This window comes from Periplaneta americana, chromosome 15 (assembly GCF_040183065.1).
Source record: "Periplaneta americana isolate PAMFEO1 chromosome 15, P.americana_PAMFEO1_priV1, whole genome shotgun sequence".
Taxonomy (NCBI): domain Eukaryota; kingdom Metazoa; phylum Arthropoda; class Insecta; order Blattodea; family Blattidae; genus Periplaneta; species Periplaneta americana.
The window spans coordinates 130,812,470-130,829,381 of NC_091131.1; the positions used below are offsets into that span (position 1 = coordinate 130,812,470).

Here is a 16,912-nt window from a genome sequence, read left to right on the forward strand (position 1 = left end):
AATATTTGTATCTGGAAGCAAAATTTATATATATATATATATATATATATATATATATATATATATATATATATATATATATATATATATTCTGCATTGATGTTGACAAAGTAGTTTCTGGTGTTACTGTGCCAACGACAACACTGATTCAGTGTAACTGTAAGACTATCTATAGCAGTTTAAAACTCTCCGTAAATGGGCAGCATAGGGAAGAAGAAAAAGCCAGACAGATCGCAACTTCCGAAGAGACAGTGCAACATCTTAGACCAGAGGTTCCCAAATATTTTGAAGGCGCGACTCCCCATCACCATTCGAAAAATACAAATTCATGTAAAATCGAAACTAACAACAATTTTATTCAAAATCTATGGATACAACCCAACTTCTTATGTACCGGTACCTGCAAGACGAGAAGTCGGAATACGCAAACTTGTTTTCCAGGTTTCTTTGGCTTCTTAGACTGGCCTTCCTTGGAAACATTTTAACACTTTGAATAGCAGTTTGCAAGGAAAGACTTTAACATAGTTACAACCATAGATAAAATCGACGGATTTATAAGGAAACTTGATTTCTGGTCGACATAATTCGACAAAAAGAATTTTTATTCATTCCAGTGTATTAAAAACTGATACCGTATGGTATCACAAATACTTGCTTGTTTTGCGGATATGCAATTAAAATTGCGCAATTTTAAAGAACAGCTTTTTCGGTAATTTCCAGGAAGAAACTCAAAATAAATACGACAGACAGATACTGAATCCGTTTTACTGCAGACAGTTGCGCTCAACTGACTCAAATTCCAATTTTTTTTTTATTGATTTTAGGTGCATGACTGTTAGGGTCATTTTGCTATCACAGTATTTACATATAAAAAATATGTTGAAAGATTCATGCTTATCTTGAAGTTGGGGGGGGGGGTAGAACACTTAAAACCGCCCAAACTTCAAGACAAGCTTGGAATGAGACCTCTACCAATGGTCCAATAGCAATTACACTTATCTACTCCTCTACGGCAATGTTTACGTCTCCTGTCAGATATTATGGAACGAAGTATAGTTCTTCATTTACTGTATATGTAGCTATACAGGGTGATTCAAAGTCGCGCGACATGGGACATCTCCGTTATTAGTGTAAGTACAAAAAATAGTTTCAAATAAATGTTTTAGATATTGGTACATGTAGTATATGTGCAAAATTTAAAGAAAATCGTAAGAGCCATTTTTGAGAAAATTACAACAAACATGTTCGCGTTTCAAGTAAAGTACCAGTTTGGTTAGGGGAAACGCATCCAAAACTGAGGTGTCATCTCTCTGGAGCGTACGAAACTTAAATTAGAAATGTGGTTTTGGTCGTGCAACGTAATTAATAAATTGTGTTTTTTGTGTAGACAGGTGAGTAAGTGCTAGTTTCAACAGTGAACCGGGTTGCAACAGACAATGTACACAATTCCTGAGAGGGTGGAAATGGTTCTCATCCATGCGGGAGGCCTGAGTCTATGGGAAGCAGCAGAAGAATATCACAGACGGCATCCAGATCAACCTACCCCACATCACGGAAGCATTGGTCGTTTAATGGAACGGTTCAAGACAGCAGGTAGTATCCACGACAAAAAAAAAACGTTCAAGGCGGCCTCGTACAGCAACAGGGGATGCAAACGCAGCTAGTGTACTAGCTAAGCTGGTAGTCAGTCCATCACGGTCAACCAGGGAAGTTACGCAAGAATCTGGCACCAGTCAAGTTTCCGTGTCCAGGATACTATCCGTCAATCATTTCCATCCCTATCTTATGCACTTTGTGCAGGAACTGCATGGGGATGACAAAGATATGCGGGTGCAGTTCTGTGAGTGGTTTCTTGAACGACGAACCCACCAGCCAAACCTTGAAGCTGATATTTGTTGAAGCGATGAGGCCTGTTTCTATTTGAACGGAACAGTGAATCGACATAACGCTGTGTACTGGGCAACCAAGAACCCCCACTTAGCTATAGAGGCTCATAATCAGTTTAACCCAAGATTAAATGTGTGGTGTGGCATACACGGGGATGTTGTCATCGGTCCCGTGTTTCTGAACAACAAGCTCACTGCTCCAGTACCCCTAGAAAGAAGACGTGGGTTTTTCTTTCAGCAGGATGGAACACCACCGCATTTAAGATTGACAGTCCGCGAATTGGTGAATGAAGTTATACCTGGGCGTTGGATCGGTCGCAGGGATCCAGGGGAATGGCCGCCTAAGTCGCCAGATTTAACGCCACTTGACTTTTTTCTCTGGGGACATCTCAAGTCTGTAGTTTACAGCAACAGACCCCGAAAACTGGATGAACTGCAGGGAAATATCAGGAGAGAATGTGCACAAATAACACTTGCAGTGTTACGTAATGTACGGAGCAGTTACCTCAACCGTGTATGGATGTGCCGTCAACAAAATGGCCACCAATTTGAACAGTTACTCCATTTGTGTGCATGTGGAACAATTACACAGGTCGTGAAAGTTCAAGAGTTAAAAAATGTTTCAGTTTGTCATTGTGACTCTCAACTTACTCACGTGTGAACACAAAAACACAATTTATTAATTACGATGCGCGACCCAAACCACATTTCTAATTTAAGTCTCATACCCTCCAGAGATATGGCACCTAAGTTTTGGATGCGTTTTCCCTAACCAAACTGGTACTTTACTTGAAACGCGAACATGTTTGTTGCAATTTTCTCAAAAAATGGCTCTTACGATTTTCTTAAAATTTTGCACATGAACTACACGTATCAATATCTAAAACATTTATTTGAAACTATTTTTTGTACTTACACTAATAACGGAGATGTCCCATGTCGCGCGACTTTTGAATCACACTGTATATATTTTCAATATCTGACTTCGTAACTATTGATTCTGTTATAGAAATTTATGCTTATTGATGATGTTTAGTCAACTGTCCGAAGAGTGGTCTGAACCTCACAAGTGAGATCAATAAAGCGTTACTCATGAGGCAACTAAGACAGGAGATAATGGGTTATAATGATGGTGATGTTGATAATAAATTATCATTATACTATTTTTGTAATTACTCAAATTATTATTATTATTATTATTATTATTATTATTATTATTATTATTAACATTACTAATACTATTCCTTTCATCAACATTGTATCTATAAAGTTGCTGTTTTCGTTAATTGCATTTGCATATTACAACTTTTTCCTAAGTTTGAAAACGCGACACATGGAGTTAAAAAATTTGTCTGTCTTAAAATATCAAAGTTTTAATGCCACGTTAATTTTGCCTCTTTGATCCTTAAAATTTAACACGGGGGTATTTAACACGGGGGTATCTCATTCTGGCGGACCAAGTTCTGTGACAATATTGAGGGTAACCTTTCCCTTAGTATCCTTATCTGCTCCCTTGTCGAATAACGAAACGCAAGGAAGTCACTTGAACTATCGAGAACAATTAACTTAAAAGATGTTTTTTTTTATTTAGTATTTTCGTATAAAGTAAAAACGGAATGGAGAAAGTGAGATATGGTCAGTGGACAGTGTAATGTCCTCCTGATTATGTCTAGAACCGCTAACCAACGGTAGTTGATGCTCTCCAAACATTTTGAGGATTGTAAATTGGTGAAGTAACAGCCTTAACATAAAAACAAGATACCTTTTTCTAAAACTCTGTTACATTTAGCCTAAAGCGCACTCCTATGAATTGGAGTGCAAGAGGACTCATGGCTTCGTTGCCAAACGTCTATGCATTTGAATAGCAAAAAGAACAATAACAACAACAACATAGCTCTCTTACATTAAAAATTCCAAAGACTTCAACTGTGAAATTCGAATCAATATGGATAAACATGTAACTTTTAAGACGTGATCACGAAGTGTTAAATTGCCTTACCAGTTATAACATCCAATGTGAAAGACGTGATGTATGAAGAAATATCGAACTCTTCTTGATCGCTGGCATGACTAGCCAGCCGTTCTACCAGAATTTGACCGTTCTTGTTAAAAACATCTAGGTATTTCTCCAGTATCTTGAAATGAAATGTCGGCGTAATAATCTTTCTATGTACTCTCCATTTCTCACCTGAAAACAAAAGCATACATTATTAGTAACATAATTTTCTCATGAAATTTCGGCCAGTGTATGAAACGAGAGCCCAGCCAATATCGTGATGAATTTGCGACGATAGGTAGCAAATACGGATATGAAAACCAACTGTAACGGCTGGGTGGATCGTCGTGCTGACTACACGATACCTCTATACTGGTTGGATGATCGTTTACCTCTGCTGAGACATATGGACGTGAGGCCAGCATCCGGCTGATCTGTCTTGACCCTTCAAGGCTGTAGCAATACGGATTACTTATTAATATCATCATCATCATCATCACCATCATCATTGTCATTATTATCTTCGCTATTTTTATTGCTTTAAAGCGAATATTAATGTGCAGGGTTGCATTCTAGCGAACATGGGTTCGATTCCTGGCAGGGAAGTTAAGGTGTACTTATTATTCAGAAGAACTGATGGTTTGTTTCATTGTGTTTTAATTTTTCTGCGCCCGCGGTGGCTCTCAGGTAGCGTGCGTTCTGCCTAACCAAGCGGTCCGTAGTTCGATTTTCCGACGTAGGCAATGAAAGAAAATATTCTTCCGTCTACAGGACTGGATAGTTGTCCACAGTCTTTATCATTGTCCTGCGATGTTTCTGAGATGTCCCTACGTAACTCCAATCTCCCATCCAGGGAGGCCTACAATGTGATAGACGTCTAGTGTTGATACAATCCTCTCTCCCCTGCGACATACCGACCGTATGAGAATAGAATTCACTTGTTTGTAAATGTTCAATGTTTTTTTAATGCTCATTGGCGTGATTAAAGTGCGGTTTAACGACAACGATGGCAATAATAATAATGATAACAGTAATAATTAATTATTATATTCTTGTTTATTTTTTCCGTTACGAAAGCTGGTTAGAAACTGCATTGTAATTTAATTACACAGGTTAACACTAGAGAGCACGATTTATACCTTCTGGAGAAGAGGATAGTTGTTTTGTAGTTAGTTATTGTCGACCTGGGAAGCGCAGTCGGTATAGCGCTGGACTTCTGTGCTCGAGGTTGTGGGTTCGATCCCAGCCCAAATCGATGGCATTTAAGTGTGCTTAAATGCAACAGGCTCATGTCAGTAGATTTACTGGCGTGTAAAAGAACTCCGGCGAAATAAAATTTCGGCACACCGGCAACGATGATATAACCTCGGCAATCGCGAGCGTCGTTAAATAAACCATAATTTTTTTAGTTAGTTGTTAGGCCTATCAGTAAATACAGAATATGATGTTTAAAGTTGTCTATTGTGCCTTAGTTTTTGGTTAAGTTTCGATTCTCCATGGAGAAAAACTATTTAAAATATATATACGGCAATCCGTTACTACTTTTGTCAAAATCCATCATGTGCAGTTCACAGCTTCCTCTCCTACATTACTCAACAGTCATTCTGTACGTGGCAAAAAATTATCTTTTCTTACGTAATTCTGGAATGCTGAATTCTTAAATGCCACTTAAGACACTAATGTATCAGATCACATGTCCTGCATTGCATTTACATAACATGAAAAAGTAGTTAGCATTGAAGTATATAATTTCCTCTAACTGGTTATTTTAAATACATACATTTGAAGCGACAATATAAATTTCATCTTATGAGTCTAGTGTTGCCACTTTGGTACAATAATTCTATGGATTTGGTGTAATTTTAAACGGTCTGTACGCTGGTACGGATAATTTATTTTTTGGTACAATATGATATAATTTGGCACACTATGTACTTTTTTATTATTTAGAATTTTACAAATTTAATGTTTTATGAATTTTAAGCTACCAATATTAGGTAGGAAAGCATGATTTTATCAATCAACAATGATATTTAGTTACTTTTTTGTTTACTAGGCGTCATTCACCTATATGTTGCCAGTGTTATGTAGCTCAATCTACCGAGAGAGTCGTTGCTCAGGGTGCGTCATAGGAATGATTTGTTGTCATACCACAGGACAACCGGAGCTCCCGGGGAAACTCGTGTGTTATCTGGACCACGGGCTTGCCCAACACAAGTTATACCGGGGATCGAAAGCGGACCCACATTTATAAGCCCAAAGCTCTAGTCACTAGACCACTGTGGCGGCTTGAAATTAAATCAAACAATTGGGAATATAAATTAATTAAAATTAACTGTTATTCTGAAAGTATTTAGTATATATTTATTTAACCTGGTCGAGATTATGCCGTCAGGCCTTCTCTCCCAATCTACCAGGGGATTACAATTAGAATATTAAGAATACAATTAAATTTATAATTACAAAGTAGGCTTAAATTCTTGATGCAATGATAATATTAATCTAGGTCACTATGGGACAAGAGTAGGCCTACAGGCTATATAAAAAGAAAAGAAAATTATACATTTATACTTATACTTTATATCACTTATTTTAGCTTTAGAAACAGATTTTTAGTGTTAATTAAAACTGAGTTGTTAAATTACCTCAGATGAAGAGCTTGAACTGCACTGTTAGTCATCTTTAGTAGGTACTAGGGACGTCCTAACAGTGCAGTCGAAATTAGTCAATTAAGGTAATTTAACAACTTAGTATTAATTTAACATTTCGTTTCTATATTAAATCTTACGATAAAATTAAATTTGTATTGCTGTTAATATATGAAAGGATAGAAATGCTAGTTTTTGGTCATGTACTAATGCCTTTTCCCAGAATTTGTAATTTGTTAGGCGGGTGTAAGATATTGGAAAATTTGGTACGGTACATTAAGTAAACTCACTTATGGTTTTTGAGGAACCCGGAGATTCATTGTCTCTCTCACATAAGCCCGCCATCGGCCCCTATCCTGAGCAAGATTGATCCAGTCTCTACAATCGTATCCCACCTCCCTCAAATCCATTTTAATATTATCCTTCCACCTACGTCTCGGCCTCCCCAAAGGTCTTTTTCCCTTCGGCCTTCCAACTAATAATCTATATGTATTTCTGGATTCGCCCATATGTGCTACATGCCTTGCCCATCTCAGACGTAAACATATATTTCGCGGAAAATTATACTGTGCTCCAACCACGAGAAAGTCTTTGCGGAATGAAACGCAGCGGGGTAATGCTGTGAATGAATGTTGATGTCATAAGATGTCATAAGGTCACACACGTGGGTACTCGTATCTCTATTGGCTCGCTCTCACAGCACAAACAATAACATTGTTACACACATATTTATACTACCCTAGTTACAAAATTAGATCACTGTAAATCTCCTAGTCTTTTAATCCCTCCATATAGGAAATAGCATACGCAGGAGAGTGCTTGGTTTTTAAACTGACGTTATAACGATAATATTATCTATCTATTTCGCTCCAATAGATGACACAATAGTAAGCACATTCCTTTCATGGTTGAACTCCTGGTTGGAGAACAGTATATAGCCTGTAGCCTGTACAAGTATATAGCCTAATTTGGTACAATTTTCCATGAAATATGGTACATTTTATTATTTTTTATCAATGGCTGCTCTGGAGCGCTAGAATGTTTGAGGGCTGCATCTACGACTAAGTATCTAAAAATAGCCATCAACATAATAAGAGGGCTATTCATGAAGCAAGTTCCGTTTTATTGTAACAAAAATAGCGGTGTGACTTCAGAAAACTTTCAAACTACAAACTTTGATTTATTTTTCTACATAGCTTCCAGCTAAATTGATACACTTATCATAGCGTTTAACGAGATTTTGAATACCGCAGCCATAAAAATTCCCCGTCTGTGACCGAACCTAACCTACGACGCCACAGTGGTCCGAATATTAAAAAACATGGTCAAAAATATCTCCCTACTTACAATATTCATTATGCGACGCTCAATCAACAAATAACTGCTTAAAATGAGAAATATAATGAATTTCAATGACTTACATCTATATCGGACACCTCCTCCATCACTAGTCTTCAGAATCAGAATCTCCCGAGCCCTCGCTGTTGGGCCCTTCAGGTGCAGAGAGCAACTGGAGCACTTGCAGTGGTAAATGTGTTCTCTCCTTCTTGGGGAGTTCTCTTAGGTTGGAAATTAAAGGGTCTGATGCAAGAAACAGTCTATGGAATAAGTCAGAGTTGGTAGTAATTATTGACGTCTTTCCGATGTGATCTTGTCGAAATCTTCGAACAGTTATGTTTAATGATTCTATTGCTTCCTCTGTTAGTTCCCCTATTGGTAATAAAGCTGATTTTACAATAGATGCCCCATGAATAAGAATTTTGTGCAGTGTTGGTGGCATATAATACCATGGGTATAATTTTACAAACAGCTCTGTGGTCTTCCTGCAGTATATATTAAATCGCGATTCACTTATATTTTGAAAACATGAAATTGTAGTAAGAATCACACTGAATCGTGAAATTAAATCATAATCAACTCCAGTTATTTTATATGTTTCTTTAGTATTTTCAAAGAATCTTCTTGCCGTGTTCCCATCATTTGTGGTCCCATATTCTGCTTCGGTGTATCTATACTAAGCCCTAATCTATTTCGAAATGCATCTTGAATAGTTTTCTTTCTTTTCTTCATAATTTCTCGACTTCCATCTCGTACATTTGCCTTCCATTTTTTTAATTCAAGCCGGTAAGATATAATGTAGTATGCATTCAAAAAACCTTATATGTGCATGTAGAATTGATAATCTAAAGACAAAATTGGAGGATCTTCTGACTGTTGTAAAAATTCAAGATTATTTATTTGTGAAATTTTTGCACCACAGATGTAGCACTTCATACTGGACGACTTCGCTAATGCATTGCATATTTTCCCGTCTATCATAGTTGAAAGTAGTGAAAACTGAACTGTGATGTTACCTAATGTAAATGGTTGCAAGTCCTGTATCTGATTTTCTACATATACTCTCTCTGCTTGAGTTATTTCTGTTGTTTCGTGTACCCACTGAAGTTGAATAGATTTGCAGAATCGAGTTGATGAAGGACGGGGATTCTTCCATGCAACATCTCTACTTTCAGTATCAACCAAGCGCAGGGAACCAATGATGTAAGAAATAAACTTTCATCACTTTTCTCTTTTCGATTCCATATCTGTTTATATTGCGAATGACCTGAGCTGCCGTCAAAACCCCATTTACAAAGCCACATGTAGTTTTTATCCGTGTTACTTAGAGGTGAAATATTCAAGATTCTGTAGGCTGTGTGATGTAACAGAGGCTGTAATTTGACCTCACATTCATTTTCGGTCACTTGTATGCCTTTGGGTAAGTTTCTTTTTTAGCTTCTAAAACGTATTGATAATTGGAGTAGAGATCATGGTTATGTGTGTCATTTTTCTGATTGTTTTATATTGATGTCTGGACAGATTTTAATCTATTATTAATGAAAGAGCTTCTTCATTTGTGAGTCTAGTAATTTCCTTTTCTTCTTTCCTCAAAGAATCACGAATTCTTTTGCCTCTGCTTGATGTTGTGATTGTTACTTCTTTTAACAATTTGGCTACTACTTCATCCCCTTCTGACCTTAAATACATTGCTGTAGCATAAGAGAGCTCTTCAGAACACACATTTTCTCTAGTTTCTTTTGCTTTTCTTCGTTTACTTCTTTCACTTAATTCCCCAAATACTTTTGTAGGACGACTGCGACCCAGCTTTCCTGATGTGCTTGGAATATCGGTATGTTTTTTCGGCGTTGATACACATGAAATATTTTGAATAGGCAATGTTATATTATGATCTAACCAACGAAAATATCTATTTGAAAAATTTGTTTCACTATAACCACACTTCAGCCATTGCTGATAATACAGAAGAAAAAAATGTAGTCTAAATGACATTGTATAACTTTTTTGTAGCACTAGAATCAGTATTAATTTCAAATTTATTAGTCAAATATGACGTGACATAATTTTCTTGTTGCTTACGAGATTCGTTTCTCCGTTGTCTAATTCTATGGTGAAGTTCATGGCGACTCACAGAAAAACTCATTTTGCACTTGCAAAATAAACTCACCCTGAACCACTGAATGTATTAAGATGACTCAATACAGTTAGTGTTTCAGTCAGCTTGGAAGGAACCTCTTCTACAGTAAACAGAACGCGAGTTATGACTATAAGCTGTCACAGTTATGGCATATGAGAATTGAGGAAACAGTGCGCAGGGATAGTCTTGGGCTCGTAGAGGTTGCCCTTGGATAACCTTGGAGGTGAAACCTTCATCATTCCTTAGACGAAGGCTCCTTTAACAGCTGTGTAAGTTTCACAGTGTACATATTTATACATTTTTTTTAACTCTCTATATATTTAAGTAAATTTTTAAAAATAATACTTGACTTTAAAAAATTCTAATTAATACTAAAACATAATATTAATTTAGATGTTAGTGTGTATAATGTAAAAGACATATAACATTATATAACAGAAATATTTACTATTATTTTTATGCATTTTAAAACTTGATCAGGGCTCTTTTAAAATCACATCACTAAGGTAAAATTACACAAGTTAGATTTATGTCACTTTTGAATAAATATATCGTGAAACCTGTATGTTATTATTAATAAATGACCTGTAATTTTTGAAGGTCAAGTATTGTAGAATTATTGGAATGTGATTTAAAGATTCTGTATCGAAGTTGAAAAAATGATTTTTGACCAGCTTTTAAGCGATCCGGACCACTGTGCGACGCTGGACTGCAACTCTTTGTCGTCGTCAAAGAGCTACGATGCAAGCTACTTCTTCATATGTGAAAAGATGGTAATCAGCTGTCGTCAAATCAGGGCTGTATGGAGAGTGAGAAACACTTCCCAGTTCAAATTTAGCAGTTCGGATACAATAACGTTACTCAGTACGAGGGCGGGCGTTTTCAAACAAAAAACACTCACGAGCGCAACATGAAGGATTTCAGCCGCTTTGCAGTTTTCGCCATAGGAAATCGCATCACCGAGCGTTTCTCACAGCTGGTGGGATTCTCAATTAGAGCACACATTTTGAACCTCTCTGTACCACTGCTCGGAGCGAACTGAATCACGCAACATTTAATGCAAAGACGGCGTCGCTATACCGATTACTGCGCCCTCTATATAACAGGAGTTACTTTATGAATAGCTTTCGTACAAAAGATCCAATACCAAGCTAATTGAAATCAATCACATCTATTTTGTGAAATTTCTTCCTTCCTTCCTTCAACGTGTTACTATTAAATTAAATAAAAATGCAAGAACTATGAGGCGATTAAAATAACTCAGTCTTCGAAGGCTGATTATGATTGTGATTATGATTATTGTGGTGTAGTGATATGAATGACTGTTATGCGGTTGAATTTGGAAAATGCAAACAAATAAAATGTAAATTAAAGAAAACTACTTCTTAAAAAATACGTACAGTAACAGTAAATTTTGCTTACCTGTACTTGAAAGCAATCCCGTTCCCATCCACGGTATCAAAAATTCATAAACGTAAGATTTGTCGATATACTTGTTACTATTCATGATTACCTGCAAAGAAATAAAGTTATTATTGTTATTATTCATCTGAAAACACAACAAAGTCTCTTATAAAATATGTTCGTACTCGATTTTCATTCAATCTTTTATATCATTATATAACTAGTAAAGGTGGATTGAAAAATGGAGGAAAGCATTTAATACATTTCAGCCAATTTAGTATTACTCTTTATTAAACATGATTGTGTACAAATTTCAGTCATTTCTCTTATATTATTCTGGCTTGAGACCTCGGAGAGTTAGGGTGATTGTGGAGCACTGGCAAAATAATGATAATGGTGAGGGAAACGTGACAACTTCTATAAAAACATCTCTCGTCCACTTTTCCCACCACAAATTTCTGCATTATCGAGACGGGGATCGAGCCTGTGTCGCCCCGATGGAAGACAGAGAGGTTAACCACTCGGCCATGGGCAATTTAAGCAATGCGAAGTACGGTATGCTCCAAAACAAACAGTAGTGAAATTATCGCTCATCTGCTGTCCACGTTTCCCTAACAGCGAAGTATTTATTTATTGTAGCTGTATTTATAATAGTTTAAAAAATTGTGAATTCAGTGTTTTATTGATTTCTACAATATTATGGTTCTCACAACAGAGGAGAAGGTGTTTATTGTAGAGCATTATTTCCGGACATAAGGATTGCTGAAATTACAAACATACTCTGAAAATCAAGATAAGTCATTGAGCGCATTCACAATCTTAGCGCTGAGCAATCTGATAGTATCACGGTGTTCCGAATTTCAACGATGACATCACTGATGCTCTACCGGTGTCGCACCGGTTCCATCAGTTTGCATAGGTGGTGGCAGTATCCATCAGTGAATCTGATTGGTTCTTGTATAGGGCGGGAATTAGCAGACGAATGACTTCGTGCTCTGTTGGCGGTGTGTTCTGCTTTGGTTCTGCTGTATTGTTGTAATGAGCACAACGTAAAAAAAATGTTAATGGCTTATGAGCGAACATGTCAACGGACCAGTTATTACTACTGGTTCATGAAATAAATTGTTTATGTTATCTTTTCTTTGAACGAAACGACAGTATGGAAATTTCGCAAAATCTTGCTAACGTAGCACAGACAACAACTTGTATAGCCGCCATGTTAGCCATTGAACCTTCCAGCAGTTTTCTTCCTATTTCGCTTCAGCGTGACGTCTTTGATGTCGACCGGTCCGGTGAGATTCGGAATACGCTGATTATAACATGCAAGGCGATATAAGACTGATCGCGTACGACGGAACTTCTCAACGACAGAAAACACGTTTGTGTTATTTGGTGCCGAATTGTTAAATCGCTCCTGGTATTGCTCTTTAACGTGGCGCAAGCTTGGCCCATTCTGAAGCCTCACCCCGTATGACCGAAAATAATGCTCGACGATAAACACTTTCTTCTCTGTTGTGAGAACCATAATTGTATCACTAACCCCAATACAATATGTTAAATGATCATATAAAATAAATAAATATTTGGTTGTTAGGGAAACATGGACAGCAGGTAAACTACAATTTCAGTATTGTTTGTTTTTTGTATTTTCATGCAGTATTTTGTAATTGATCATCCAGTCCAATTGTAGTCCTCAGTGATCACTAGCAATTCTGATCGCCTCACGCATTGCTGGGTTTAGGGATATCTACCTTTCTAAAATAATTCTGTTAGATCTTCCGAAGATAATTTATTTTAAGACAGCTAATGTTGGCTATTATATGAATTTATAGCAAGGAAAACATAAGGGCTCAGGAACGAAATGATGAAAACTTCGAGAGCAAGTCTAACAATAGTAGTGAATCGAATTTATTTTTAGTAGCTATTATCCTCGCCACATAGAAGTGCGGGTGACCATAAGTGGATCGAAGCAACTACTTCAGTCACGTGATCTATAAGAATCAATCAAACAGGGTCACCATACGTACGACTATAGTCGTAAACATGCGAGTATTTTGTAAAGTTGTACGACGAACGACCCTTGTTGAGTACACGTGTTTTATGGCTATTTTCTTATTTGTTGAAAGATTAAAAATAAGATCATGGATAAAACACTTTTACAGACACAGTATAGTGCCTATAAGTGATATGCATTAATTACAGTACCGATAGGACCTACTATTACATTGTGACATTTGCAAGATCAAAAACCTGCGAATAATAAAAACTGAGTCGTTTGGAATAGGAAAGACTATGTGCCAAACTCCTCTTTCTCGTAAAATGCGTCTGAAGTTTAATGAATCGGTTAGTTGCTTACCTCTAAGTGGCGTATGCGCCACTATAGAGATCCATGCTAATAAAATAAGCCTACCACTACCACCACCACCATTACCACTACTACTGCTGCTGCTGCAACTACTACTACCACTATTACTACCGCTGCTGCAGCTACTGCTGATGGTGATGATGGTGATAATTAGAGGGTGGAACCGGGATACTTTAGCAATCAATGTACGCAAGCATTGACTATAGCTTTTACACACTCGGTACTGGGCACACATTGCGGACATAAACAAAGTTAGCACAGTCTGGTTATGATTGAAAATAAAGTACAGTAGTGGCAAAAAAAAAAAAAAGACCGGATCGATCCTTGTAGCTGATTTCAGAGCCTTGTTCACTCCAGAGCACGATAGACTGGTAACTAATCGAATATCCTGCCTAGGAAGAAAACTTTTGTTTGTTCCTTATTCAAATTTATTCCCAATACTTTTCGATTGCAGCGATATTTTACTACTTAAATAACTTATTATTCCCAGAACATGAATTTTACCAGCAATCGAAAAGTATTAGGGATAAATTTGAATAAGGAACAAAAAAAAAAAAAAAAAATCCTTCTCAGGCAAGATTCGAACCACGAAAGTCTTAGTTACCAGTCTATCGTGCTCTGGAGTGAACAAGGCTCTGAAATCAGCTACAAGGGTCGGTCCAGTTTTTTTTGCCACTACTGTACATGCAAGGTTCCGTCTTCTTCGGTTTCGTTGCCGGCATTACAATGAACAACAAAATACATCCGAAGATTTGCGAACTGAAACGTCGTGCGGCGATCACTCAAACAGTTTTTAATTTTGAGAACGACCCTTCAACATCACAGGATGTCAATGGCGAATGCAAATAATACGACTGGTGTTTCGACATTGCACTTGTACACGTTACCAAATACAGTAGAGCGTCTCGTTTAGGCATACTGAAAACATAAAGAAAGTGCAGGTAACGTGTGGGAGAGGACGAGCCGTACGATAAACACGAGGGATGCACAAGGTTTTAGTTACAACATTTATGGTGGAGCACTAATTGAAATTATATTTTCCAAAAACACACAAAACAAAAGAACACATATTGCATAACTTTATCATGCACACATTTTAATAAACAAGCAATTGTAATGTTTAAATAATTCAATATAACAAATCTAATTTTGCTACTTATATGGTGTTGCTTTCAAGCAGAAATTTTTACGTTCATAAATTTCATTCCCTGTATGACTAACATAATATCACCTTCTTCTGTGGCCGAATTAACAAAACTACAGAATATTGGTCTGAAGTGACAACACTATTTCCTAAACATAACAATTATCCCTTCTCAAATTACAGAAGACAGTGATATTATGTTAGTCATACAGAGAATGAAATTCATGACCGTAAAAATGCTGCTTGAAAACAACATCATATAGACTAAGTAGCAAAATTTGATTTGTTATATTGAATTATTTCAACATTACAATTCATTGTTTGTTAAAATGTGTATATGATAATGTTATGCAATTGTGTTCTTTTATTTTGTGTGTTTTTGGAAAATATAATGTTAATTAATGTTAATTAATATAATTAATTGTAACTAAAACCTTGAGCAACCCTCGTGTTTATCGTATGGCTCAACCTCCCCCACACGTTACCTCCACTTTGTTTACGTTTTCACTGTGCCTAAACGAGACGCTCTACTGTAGCCTCTAGTATAATGATATTCATTCGCTTATACAGCCTTGGCAGTTTGACCATTTATGACAAATAACGTATAAGACAAATGAAATGTAAATGCAGATTGAATACTACATACGAAAGAGTCTGCTGATATTTTATTTAATTTCTTAAAATAACAAAGAACCAGGTGACTTAGTGGCAAGCTTGTAAGAGGAAATGAAAAAGATTGTACTGGGGATAAGAGTTAATTAAGGTTATTATATAAAGGGCCTAATATCAGACTTATAAAGATAATTACTGTATAATGAGTTAGAAAAATAAAATATATTTTAATTCTCGTAGAATACCTACCTAAAATCAGTAAATAAGCACTTTATGAATCAATCAAATAACATAAATCATTTTGGCCAGCAACATCAGGTAAATACCCCATCATTCATTCATTCATTCATTTATTTTATTCCATAGATCTTACATGAGCATGAAGCTTTAATACGTGGAACAAGTCAAAATTTTACAATATTACAATTACAATTTTTACAAATTTTTATAGTTTTTCAATTTAGTAATTTTCTACAATTTTTATAATTTTGTGCAATTTTTTACAATATTTTGGCGAGAGGTAGTGAGATGAGGTAAGGTCCGAGGATTCGCCAAAATATTACCCGGCATTTGCCTTTTGGTTGGGGAAACCTCGGAAAAACCCAACCAGGTAATCAAATCAAAGGGGTTGATGCCAATGACTCGCCATAGACTCGCCATAGACCATCCGGCTTCAGTCCCACGGCTGTGGTGTGTCAATATTCGAAGGTGGCAAGTATCAGGAGAGAACAGCAGCAGTTTGTATTATTATAAAGTCTGTTCACTGTCGGCCTATTTATACTGCTGTGTGAACAATGCACGTGTACCTAAGTGTAAAAATGTAGTTTCTTAATATGATACTGTTTTTGTTCAACCTAGATATTAAAAATACAAATGTTCACACCTGTGGAGTAACGGTTAGCGTGTCTAGCCGTGAAACCAGGTGGCCCGGGTTCGATTCCCGGTCGGGGCAAGTTATCATGTTGTTATCATGTTATGTTTTATTTAACGACGCTCGCAACTGCAGAGGTTAGGCCTATATCAGCGTCGCCGGATGTGCCGGAATTTTGTCCCGCAGGAGTTCTTTTACATGCCAGTAAATCTACTGACATGAGCCTGTCGCATTTAAGCACACTTAAATGCCATCGACCTGACCCGGGATCGAACCCGCAACCTTGGGCATAGAAGGCCAGCGCTAAACCAACTCGCCAACCAGGTCGACTGGCAAGTTATCTGGTTGAGGTTTTTTCCGGGGTTTTCCTTCAACCCAATATGAGCAAATGCTGGATAACTTTCGGTGTTGGACCTCGGATTTATTTCACCGTCATTATCACCTTCATCTCATTCAGACGCTAAATAACCTAAGATGTTGATAAAGCGTTGTAAAATAACCTACTAAAATA

The 16,912-nt window shown here is 36.8% G+C and overlaps 1 protein-coding gene across 12 annotated transcripts in view; it reads right to left on the reverse strand.

Annotated features, from left to right (window-relative positions):
• LOC138715332 (cytochrome P450 4C1-like) overlaps window positions 1-16,912 on the reverse strand; it is a 193,411-nt gene that overhangs the window by 51,935 nt on the left and 124,564 nt on the right. For all 12 annotated transcript variants that reach the window (XM_069848126.1, XM_069848130.1, XM_069848129.1 and 9 more), the window contains 2 exons: window positions 11,428-11,518; window positions 3,886-4,074 (listed from right to left, as the gene is read on the reverse strand). In XM_069848126.1, the coding sequence (XP_069704227.1) occupies window positions 3,886-4,074; window positions 11,428-11,518 (280 nt within the window). The remainder of the gene's footprint in view (window positions 1-3,885; window positions 4,075-11,427; window positions 11,519-16,912) is intronic.